Below are 11,890 nucleotides of genomic sequence, written 5' to 3' on the forward strand. Positions count from 1 at the left end.
CTTGCATTCATCGAGGAGAAGAACTGATGTGGAAAGATATAAATTAATCGGTTTCTGTCTGCAGTACTTTCCCAGATGAGTACTTCCCCAGATGAGTACTTCGGAAGTGTGTTTTATTTTACAGCATCCCTTACACAGGGCATCTTTGTATTGAGTGTAATAGAGCCTGACACCCGAAGCCACTTTGTTCCCGGTGGTGCTGTGGTATCGGGTAGCTGTAGCCATCTCCTGGTTACCGCCGGCTGAAACCCAGCGCGACTCCTTTCAGCAGCTGAACTGCACCCGGCAGGGACCCCTCTTCCTCGCTCGGACGTTGGGCCCCCCCCGAGGCCGGTCTCCGCAAGCTCTGCCGAGGCAGAACCGGCGGGGGCGGCCGGTCACCGCTCCGCGCCCGCGGGTGCCGGGCGGGTGCCGGGCGGGCGGCGGCGGCGCTTCAGCACCACGGTCAGCGCCCGGCGCCCTCCGGCCGGCGGCACCGGGCCGGGGCCGGAGCGGCGGGGCGGGGGGCCGGGGGAGAGGGACTATCTACCTCCGTGCCGGTGCTTTTTGTGGGGAGCAGCAGCCAAGTAAAAGGTCAGAGCGTGATATTTGACCTCCCGCACTGTATTTTGAACCGGGGAAAGGACAAAGCTGTTTCACTGACACAAACGGAATAGAAAACACACTTCTGCGTTGCCGTCATGCTCTTCGCAAGGTGTTAGGCTGAGAGCAATTTGGGCAGCAATACGGGTTTTTTTCCTCCTCGTCACAATAATTGGCAAATTGTCTGCCTGCCGAGGGCAAGAGAAACAACTGCTGATTACCTGTTCTAGGGTTAAATTTAGGAGCCGAAAGAGAAAAGGTATAAAGGGGACAAAGTGACACACTATGTTCAAAAAGATCCATTCTATATTTCACCCCAACTCCCGACGAAGAAATGTGACAGATGACATCCCTTACTGTGATGGCACAGGTTCTGCGGTGAGATTGATCCGCAGCACTTCTATGTACATCCTTGGAGGTGAGCAGGAAAAAGTTAGTGAACCACTAAAAAAATGCAGAAGTACAAGCAGCATCGACTCTTGCTTCCAGCCAAAAGAGGAAGACAGAGACTGGATGTACTCTAAGACTCAGGACTGCCTGAAGTACTTACAGGATCTGTTAGCATTGAGGAAAAAATATCTTGACAACATCAATAACTTGAAATCCATGCATACGGCTGCAGATTCCCCAACGTCCACAAAATCATCTAAAACTGGAAAGAAATCATTTCTTCCACTTCCTTCCAAAGACTCTTCTAAGGTAATTCCTAAGAACTTTTGCCATGTGCTTGTTCCTAAGCCGTGAAGCAACTAGCTGTATGACCTATGTTGATTTTCTTCTTTATTGATCTCACCCAGTTGTCTTTTTAACATTACATAATTTGAAAGGCTGCTAAATACCTTAAGATTCTTTCTGAGCAGTGTGAAATTAAGTATGAATGACTGGTCATGGAATGAAATGTATATGCCTATGTTTGGAGTGAGGGGAGAGAAAATAGGAGAAGGGAAGAGGTATGAGAGTATGGGAAGTATCTGAAAACATGTTATGAAAGAGCGAGCTGTTCTGTCAATACTCTGACAGGCTGCTTAAGTGTCTCGGAGTTCTCCACTATGGTTATTTATAGCTGTTAATGACTGACAGGCACAGGAATCCCTAGGTTTACTGGCAGTCTTTTTGTTGGCAAAAAATTACTTACACAAAATAATTGTAAATTCACTGAAACAAATACAATTTTTTTTTCTGACTGGACAGATAGCTTGTCAGTGCTACATCTAGCATCAGTGCAAGCTTTACTGATAGGCTGTAGGGCGTGAGGAATTCTTAGGGATTCCTTTCTCTGCTTGTTAATAAGTTGACAGGTCATTTTGAGACAGTATAATTCTTCACCCTTTACTGTAATGATACCACAAAAATAAAACTAAAATATCATCTTTGGTGCAGATGATTTCCGTGTATCCTAGAGAGAAATGCATTACAAAACTTCCTTCTGGTTACAGTTTAGAGATTGTACGTCACTAGAGAGTTAAGTGGTTAACTTGGCTCTGGACTTGATTCAATGAGGACAAAAGAAAGGATTGCAGCAGGTGGGGTGATCTGTTTAGGTAACACAACCACAAACATGACTTTGACAGCAGACTCACAGTTTACCCAGTGCAGTCTTTAAACCGGATGATAATGGGGATTGTGGGAAGAAGGGATGTATGGCTGACTTACTGATTAGGCCAGGTAGACTCTACCAAAAAGTTATTGCCACATTTAGATGTTGTCTCAGCAGAATGTCAGAATGGCTGAAGCTGAGCTCTGTTGTAGGCATTGCTTAACCAAACAACAAGGCTCATGTGTTTAGGACTAGATAGCACATTTTTTAATTTTGTGGTTTGAGCTAATACCCATTCAGGCAGTGGGATTTTTCATTTGGTTTTATTTGGCTTTATGTCATCTTTTTCAGGCTTTGAACGGTGACTCTTAGAAGCTAGGAATTATAGTAGGAAACAATACTCAGCTCAGTGGGCTGGAGAAGATAGGTTTTATAAAGATATTACTATTTAGGGCCAGGGAAACATCCAAAGAGAATGACTGAGATATAGGAGAGTGGCCTGATGGTGCCAGGTGCTAGGAGACGAATGTCAACACTATAGCTACAGTCTGTGAACTGACTTTGTGCACTGTCACACAAAGATTGGCTTGAGGCAGGGGAGATCTATAGCATGCCAGTTCCCTGATGAGCTGAGCGGTGATGTAGCAGAGCAGTACATGACTAATCATCAGCCAGGTGGGAAAAAATGAGTGCAAAAGGGTATTAAAACCATGGACGAGGAGATTGGGAGATAGATTCTGCACAACTAGGCTCCATGCAGGTTTGTGAATTTCTGAGATTTGCCACTGAAAATACCACTTAAGAAAAGTGCCAGAAGCTTGACTTGAGTTTGGCAAACAAGTGAATCTCCTGCAGACTGAGGCTGAGTGCTGTCATCTGACTGTGGCCAGCTAGCTGTTATGTATGAACAGCCCTGGTACTGGCTGGCATGCTAGTTCCATGAGCTGTCGCCTTAGGAACAGACAGGGACATCAGCAGGATATGCCACTCATGAGTCATTCTTGCCAACACAAATGGCAAGGCCACAGCTGTACAGCCCTAGCTTTGCAAAAATTAGGGAGAGGTCAAGAAGACTTCTAGAATAGCCAGAATACTCTGCTTACTAACTACAAATCTTCACAGATTGCAAGGTTCATCTTATCACCAGGCTTGAATGGTTTTGACCCTAACTATGTGTTTGTGTTAAATTACCTGTAGATGGAAATTCACTTTTTTCTCCTACCTGCTGCATGATTAATGGGAAGGTACTTTGTTCAGACAACCCTGTCCTCATGGGAGTTTTAATCCAAAGACCTCTGGGACCTGGACTACAGGCTGACTGTGGATTCAAAGTTTGCCATTTGGGTCTAGTGAGAGAAAAGAATAGGGAGGTGGGTCAGGTGCTGGAAGTACATAGGCATTTCTATAAAATACCTTTTAACCAAAGAGGGCTTAGTCATAATAGCAGTCACTATTTTCAGTAGCTGTGTGGTAGCAGCTATCTTTTAGCACTTCTGAGGATGTCAATCCACTCATAATGTCAGGAGGGGAATAAGCTAGCTCATCTCTCTGCCTCCACAGAATGGGGAGCAAGCTGGTCCTTCAAAGATGTGATACAGCATGCATCCTTTGCTTGCATGTTTGAAACCCAAGGTAGCAATTTTCTGACTTGGTATGGCTGCCTAGCAATACACCTAGCTTGGACTGGCAGGGTGAATATATAGCCCTTCATTAGGTAGAGCCTGGCAGGAGGTACTCACCCCATATGTACCTACAGAATTGCTCACCAAGGATTTATGACTGCTTCAGCATTTATAGACAAGCATTTGCTTTTTTATCAAGACAGGCTCCTAATTTTAAACCCTGTGGCTTTCCTGTGGGAATTATCACAGTGTTGAATGACTCATATTTTAGCACACATGTTCCTTTTCAATTTTAAAAAGACTTTCACAATTTAGATCTGGATTCATTTCATCTAACCTAGGCATTTTAATAAGATGCTTAAATTAGTAACCAAGTTACCCCACAGTCCCTTTGCAGCTGAGAGAAAGAGCTGCCTGCAGAGGGGAATTCAGCCTACCTGAGGCCTGACTCATCTTTGGAAGGTACAGGAGCCCTGCATTAGTTACAGAAGGAACCCTGCATGACTACGTTTTTAATGTGAGTCTCATTAGGTGCCTACTGCTAGGTAGAATAAATTTGGCCACAAAGGCCAGCTGTTGCTTAGCCACCTAATTAAATGGCCTGATACGGGGGTTATGATGGATTTTATAACACCTAGCTAGCAGTGCCCAAGTGGAAGATTTTGGTGTTGAGCATGTAACAAGATGGACATTTGTTAGACTGCCGTCCTGCTTTCTTTGATGACTACAAACTGTGAAGTAGTCTAGACCTGTGACCTTTTCTGACAGCTTGAAGTGTGGAATCAAATACCATTTTTGCAGCTTCCTTATACAGTTTGTTCATTAAGAAGTCATTGTGCCCAACCCTTAGCTAACTCTTTTTTTCCCCCTGTCTGATCAACAGGCATCCATGGAGAGAAAAGGCCCACAGTCCAGCTCAGATGTAAGAGAAGCAATAGCTTTCTTTGACTCAGTTATCGCAGACCTGGACGCAGAGAGATGGCGGAGAGTTCCTGATGTGGATCTGCCTAATGCAGATGTTGATTTTGATGGTGCAGTATAAACCAGACAAAATATGATTATTTTTGGTGTGCAGAGGGTAGAGGGAGGAGTGGCATTGTAAGACCATGTTTGTTTATTTAATGGACATAGTTTTCCTCCAAGTTTTCTTCTCAAATCTAGGACCATTAGATGCACTATGTGAAACTACAGTAATACATTGCTTGTTCCCTGTTGAAAGGGTCTGACTATTTTATGTGTGGCCATTACATGAGCAAATGCAGCATATGTAGTGCTGGAATAGCGCTTGCCTTCTGCTCAGGTCTGAATTCCACCCTTGCATCTCTACCTCGAGCTGTCTTTGGAGGACAGCTATAAAAAAATATAAAGATAATTTTTTCTTCATCTGGTTTTCATTTTTCTCACTGAGAAATGTCTGGATGTTTTCTCTCCAACCGGCAAAGAAGAAGTCATTTAGAGATTAGGCTAAATAACGTTACTTTTCCATCAGAAAGGATGGGATTGCCCAAGTAAGTGAAGATGCTCCCATCTGAGCTCGTCATCTATCCTGTATAATCAGTGGAGAGAAAAATTTCTCTCCTTTGCCTTAGTCTAAGGTGGATATCTGAAACAGGTCAGATTAGCTGTGCCCTAGAAGTATATATAAAGAAACTAGCTCTGACACATGTCTTTACAATGAAGGCATTGAAATACTAGATAAGATGAATCCCATCCCAAGAAACATCCTGCAGTGAAACCATGTCAGTTTCTCAGCATTACCTCCAGGAAAGACCTGGCAGGCCCCCTGTTCTCTCACTGTGTATGTTAAAATATCACTGGCAAACTGTTAATGCCAGATTATCTTCTGTCTTTCAGTTGCTACCAGCACAAGCGAACACAGTTTACATTCAAACTGGATCCTTCGTGCTCCCCGGAGATACTCACAAGATACTACTCAAACAGCAAAGGCTGCAAACCAATCTCAAAGAAACAGCCAGCGGAGAACAACTGGCTCTAGGAAGAGGTTGGAGAGACATCCTATGTACTTGCCTAAAGCTGTGGAAGGTGCATATAGCACTTTAAAATTTAAGCCCAAAACACGCAAGAAAGAATACTGAAAGAATATTCCCTCTTCAGCTGAAGACAGAATATATGAAATAGGGAATGTAAGGCTTGCTTTTTTTTTTTCCATCTCTTACAATCTAGAAGTGACGTGTGCGGTCACTGAAGGTTCTTTGTGTGAGACGTATTTTAAGCCATGGCTATTTCAGTGTAGAACTTGTATGAGGGTTTAACTCATCGAGTTCATTGTGCCGAACAACAGTGCTTTGTCATTCAACTTGGGGGGAACTCCAACTTGATAAGCCTTTTTTTCTAGTGCTGTTACTGAAAGCAAGGATTCAGAGATTGCCCGATGCAGTAATTTTTCTTCTGACTCCAGTACTGCAAAGCAATTCAAGAAGTTCAGTGAGTATGTTGGAACTTTTGCACCAGTGTTTCCAACTTCAGAGCAGTGAAGCAGAATTTCCTCCTTTTATTGCCTGTGAAAATTTGTATGTGCCATCATTGACTCTGTGACCTGAGAGTATACAGCGACACTGAGGTACAAGCAGGCTGTGGTACAAGCAGAAAAAGCTGCAGTGAAGGAATCAGCATTAGAAACCTGTGTTTGGAGGAATTCCTCCAGTTTTTGAAGAAACAAGCTATCTTGTACTCTGATTGCTATTGGGAATGGTTCTGTCCTTGGATACAACATCAAGGGATTCACTGCATGCAAAAATGTGTGCAAATTTTTTTATATGGTTACACCACCTGCTAGTTTTCATCTATTTTAACACCCAGTTGCCGAATCTACACATCCCAGTGTACACTAGAAAAGCTTAAAGTCTTGGAGAAGAACACTTCGTGAATAAATTGGAGCAAAGGTTTTTCTCGAGGGCAGAAGACAATTCGCAGTCAAAACCACTGCATCAGCTTTAGATTATACTCAAAATTTGGAATTCTGCTACTTCATCATTAAAGACTATATATTAGGAAGAACACAGTCTAGAAATGTTCCTCTTGAGGCCATTTCATCTTAGAGGTGATATATCTTCCAAGTGATACTTGGAATTGTTAAGACCCATACTCTGCTTGTTTTACTGATGTACGGCAATGTAAAAATGCACAGAAAGTGACAAGGAGATTCTACCCTATGAAAATACTAGCCTGTGGCCCTTCAGATAGTCCAATACCGTTTATATCACAGGCATCAGGTTGAGCCACATCCCCTAGCTCATGTGTTGTCTTAAGAATTTGCTGAGATATTTGAGATCAAGCCTTTGCTTACTCTGATATTTTTTTAATCTGGTGTTCAATCGGTGGTTCATAGAATCATTTAGGTTGGAAAAGACCTTTAAGATCATCAAGTCCAACCATTAACCTAGCACTGCCAAGTCCACCACTAAACTATGTCCCTAAGCACCACATCTACACATCTTTTAAATACCTTCAGGGATGGTGACTCAACCACTTCCCTGGGCAGCCTGTTCCAGTGCTTGACAACCCTTTCCATGAAGAAATTTTTCCTAAAGTTCCATCTAAACCTCCCCTGGTGCAACTTGAGGCCGTTTCCTCTCATCCTATCACTTGTTACTTGGGAGAAGAGACCGACCCCCACCTCACTACAACCTCCTTTCAGGTAGTTGTAGAGAGCGATAAGGTCTCCCCTCAGCCTCCTCTTCTCCAGGCTAAACAACCCCAGTTCCCTCAGCTGCTCCTCATAAGACCTGTTCTCCAGACCCCTCACCAGCTTCCTTGCCCTTCTCTGGACACGCTCCAGCACCTCAGTGTCTTTCTTGGAGTGAGGGGTCCAAAACTGCACATAGTGTTCAGGGTACGGCCTCACTCACCTCCCTCCTCCTGCTGGCCACACTATTTCTGATACAGGCCAGGATGCTGTTGGCTTATTGGACACCTGTCCAAGCCATGAGCAACTGGTTTCTCTAGGAGAATGCTGTGGGAAACACTGTCAAAGGCTTTACTAAAGTCTAGATAGATGACATCCACAGCCTTTCCCTCGTCCACCAAGCCGGTCACCTTGTCATAGAAGGAGATTGTGTTAGTCAAGCAGGACCTGCCTTTCATAAATGCATGTTGACTGGGCTTGATCACTTGGTTGTCCTGTACATGATGAGTGATGGCATTCAAGATGATCTGTTCCATAACCTTTCCCGGCACCAAGGTCAGACTGATGGGCCTGTAGTTCCCTGGATCCTCCTTCTGGCCCTTCTTATAGTTTGGCATCATATTTGCTGACTTCCAGTCAATTGAGACCTCCCTGGTTAGTCACAACTGATGATAAATGATCAAAAGTGTCTGTGAGCACTTCTGCCAGCTCCCTCAGTACCCTTAGGTATATCCCATCCAGCCCCATAGACTTGTGTATGTCTAAGTGGTGTAGCAGGTTTCTCAGATCTCACTGTTCTAGGACACTTTCTGTCATGAGATAGGAGAGTGCCAAAAACCCATATGTTCCTCCATTCAGAGCTGGCATCTCCTGTTTGATTAAAGCATTTTGTTTCTTTTTCTATGGTGTTCATGAAGGGGAGGGAGGAATTGTTTCTGTAGCACTTTAATTCTGGAAGTGCTTTTACTGCTCTTTGTCTAGTCTGCATCCTCTTGAAAATGGCCAGCTTAACCAACATCATGATACATATTCATGAAGAGTTTAGATTAAGATCTAGATTTTGTTTCCCTGCTGTTGGTGCTTCTCACAATTAGTCTGTATTCTCTATACAGTGTTGCTGCCTTTGTACTTCCCCAGTCCTGTCCTGACTGCCCTGAACTGAACATCATAACTGTCTTTAAAACTGTTCTGCCTTTGACATATGATCATTTAAGGCCCCTCAGCCAGGTTGGATAGCCAGAGTACAGCATGCTTCAAACACACCACTCATTCCTGATGTGCCTCAAGGCTGCAGCTCTGTGTACGTGTGAAAGAACAGCACTCAAAACTGCACATTTTTTGGCAACTGTGTCATCCTAAAACCCCTCTCCAAACAGAATTTCATGCTGAAGTTGCCGAGGAACATTTTTACTGAGTGCTTTTTGTGGTCAGCTTTTTGCTGCTAGAACCTGCAATATAGATGGATGCTGACAAAAAACCTCACTGTCTTTTTGAGTTACTATAACAGAATTAGGCCTGTGCATAATTAAAATACTGATGCAAAAAAGAAGAAAAGTATTCCAATGGTGTTTTGCTCTGGGCTGTGCTTCATGTTCATAGTGCCAAGGTTTTACTCATTGGAGTAGCTGATCTTTTTGCTGTTGTTTTAAGGATGTGCTGAGATGTGCAGAACCAGACTGCTTCAGCATGTTTGAACTTCCTTGTGACTTCTCGTCTGTCCTTAGAAAACAGAGGTATCTGTGGTCACCTGGCTGTGACAAAGGGTGAGGTTCCCCCTGCTGTCCAGCACATAAACTCCAGTGTGAAACATGTTTGCTTTTATAAGAGACAGAGAGGGAAAATAAGATATGTAATTTCAATTTGGATTCTGTGACGATTTTTTCCCTTTTCTTAAAGCTCACTTCAAGCCTGTTATCATCTTAGGAAATTTTAATTAAGTGAGTAAAATAAAGCAGTTTTTCTCTGAGAACTTTTTCTACCTCCTATCCCATAAATGCAGGCATCTTCCTTCTCCTTCTAGCATATTAGCCCTTGTATGCTCCTCACTGGACACGGCTGACCTCCAACAGAGCTGTGGAGATTGGCCCTAGCATCTTAGGGCACTCTCTGGGGAGGTGGGAGCTGAGGGTTCAAGCCCAGAAGTCAGGTCTTGTACTACCTGTGCTAGAACAGGGCAGCTGAGCAAAAATGGAGCAGGAGAGAGGAAAAGGATGCATTTCCATCCCTTGTGTTAGCTGCCTCTTCAGAGAAGAGTTTAGCATGGATGGCAGCACCCTCTCTATCGCCCCAAGAACCATGCCCCTGCCTAACACCAACTCACTCTAGGCAGCTTTCCATGCAGTTTCTGGGAGCAGTTGGTTGCCCTACAAAGGTGCCCCTCAGCTGCTCTGAATTGTTCCCCCAAGAGCTTGGGAGGCAGAGCTCTCTGCATGGGCACTAGAGCATCTCTACCTGCCTTGGTTAGACCCTCTAAATGAGCTTGCTGCAACATGCAGTTATTGTCAGGCATTGCAACGTTGAAATTAAGCACCTACTATAGGTGCTCTAACAATGCAAATCGTACAGAAGAATTATTCATGACCAGCAGAGCTCTGTATGACCTAGATCCCTTGCAGAGGTTTTAGTGAGCTCTTTTGACCATGCCCCCAGGCTCTGATAATGAAGTCCATCAACCTATCGAGCTCTATTGATCAAGGCCACTGTGTGTGAGCATTCCCTGCAGCACTGATCCCCAAAAGCTCTTTCCCAGAGTGCATTGGAGTAATCGGCAAGACCTTTAGGAAAGCATCTCTTATTTTGTTGTTTCGAATCCAGCTCAGCTGAAGTACTGGGGTATTTCAGGTTCCTCTAGCTAGCATCATTGCTGAGCACTAGCTCTGAAGGGACTCTGGCTACTAATTTCTGTGACACCACATCCACACCTGTCCGTGAAAACTAAAGACACTGTGTACAAGAATCCAGTAACTGAAGAGAGATCAAGTCTGTTGAAGAAATCATGTCGTCGGGGATTCAAAATAATTTTGTCCTTTTGTGTTGAGCAACTCAGTGTAATCATGATGCATGTAATTGCGCTGAAATTGTATGTGTCTTTGTCAGAAACAGAAGAAATATAGGCAGCAAATGGAAAGTTGGCAGCTGGGCAAGATGTACACACAGGTTTGAATCTTTCAGTGCCGTAAAGTTACAATGAAGGCAGAAGGTGTCAGCACTGCATTAAGTAATACAGGAAGTCCTCCAAGGTAATGCATAGCAAAATATACAGTTATCTGCTGCTCTAGATTGAATGGAGTGTATAAAAAATATTAGAATAGCACATAGTGGATGTCTAAAAATTTTCACAGCTGTAGGGCCAGTTTGTAGTTCTGCTTGGGCAAATTCAGGAGAGCAACTATGGTGTTTTCATGGTGGAGCAGGTCCACAAGGATATGAAAGCAGCAAGAAGCTGGCCTGTCACAGCAGGCTGCATTTAGGGGACTTTTGCCACCTTCTGGACCTGTATCTCTGGGTTATGCCCATGGTAAAGTGGAACCAAGTTGCACCAACTCAGTGGAATGACTCTTGATTTATCTTGAGTTTAATGGCTAGAACAACATGTGTTCTGAAAGAATTTTGAGCTCAAATCGGAATATATGAGCCCAGCTGCTTCAGACTGGGCTGAGAAGCAGAGCGTAGAGTTTGTTACTTGATTAGCAGTAATTTAGTGCATGGTAAAATGTTTTCTACTAACAGACTTGTCATATTAAAAAAATTATCCATCTTTTTTAAAGCAAGACCAGGCATTATCACCTGAATAACTCAGTGATTATGGCACCCTGACCCCATATGAGATGACGTATTGGAGAAAATATAAAAAGAATTTATGGAATTAGAAGTGATGTATTTCACACTTTAATAAAAGTGAGACTAAGAAGGGAGCAAGAACCTCACCAAGAAGCCGATGGCCACTTCTAGGGAGGCACTGCAAGTGCTGCCGAAGTGAAATGTGTGATTGAGCAGAAGACTTTCACTAGTAAATGCTGGGGACTGTCACTTATCTCAGAGCAATAGCTCTTGGAGATTTCTAGAAAGGTAGCTAAAACTGTCCCTTGGCCACAAGGTGGCAGTTCATTCCTAGCTATTCTGCAGCCCTCCTGTTTCTCGGATCAGCAAGAGAGCTGGGGATGAGAGGGAAAGGGAAGTGTTTTGTCCTGCTTCATCAACGGACGGTCAGAGTGTGTATCTGGTGTTCACTTCTAGTCTCCTTAAGCATTTGTTTGGCAGTTTCCAATTAACATTGGTTCTTTAAATGAATTTATTCTTCCAGGAAGATTATTTCCTTAGGAAATAAATAACCATGACATCACAGGGGACACTGAGACCTCAGTAAATCTTGTCTGAGATGCTGACTACTTACCTCTGACTGCATCTGGAAACAAATGGACAAAGTGATGTCATTGCCAGAAACAATGCACTCTTAGGCATAGAAAATATGAAGATGGATTAAAAAAAAAAAGCAGAGGATTT

At 43.6% G+C, this 11,890-nt stretch overlaps 1 protein-coding gene across 1 annotated transcript; it reads left to right on the forward strand.

Moving 5' to 3' along the window:
• The first annotated feature begins 867 nt into the window (after positions 1 to 867).
• C1H13orf42 (chromosome 1 C13orf42 homolog) lies at positions 868 to 5,837 on the forward strand. The gene is made up of 3 exons (XM_086481948.1): positions 868 to 1,281; positions 4,625 to 4,772; positions 5,596 to 5,837. Exons 1-3 carry the CDS (start codon positions 868 to 870, stop codon positions 5,835 to 5,837), a joined length of 804 nt encoding a protein of 267 aa, XP_086338074.1.
• The last annotated feature ends 6,053 nt before the right edge of the window (positions 5,838 to 11,890 follow it).

This window comes from Leptosomus discolor, chromosome 1 (genome assembly GCF_034619465.1).
Source record: "Leptosomus discolor isolate bLepDis1 chromosome 1, bLepDis1.hap2, whole genome shotgun sequence".
Lineage (NCBI taxonomy): Eukaryota > Metazoa > Chordata > Aves > Leptosomiformes > Leptosomidae > Leptosomus > Leptosomus discolor.

Bases quoted from the DNA above. Each gene is read 5' to 3' on its own strand.
- C1H13orf42 (XM_086481948.1), top strand. From the start codon at position 868: ATGTTCAAAAAGATCCATTCTATATTTCACCCCAACTCCCGACGAAGA. The intron at 1,282-4,624 runs GTAATTCCTAAG...TCTGATCAACAG, and splicing joins CTTCCAAAGACTCTTCTAAG to GCATCCATGGAGAGAAAAGG. The intron at 4,773-5,595 runs GTGCAGTATAAA...TCTGTCTTTCAG, and splicing joins TGCAGATGTTGATTTTGATG to TTGCTACCAGCACAAGCGAA.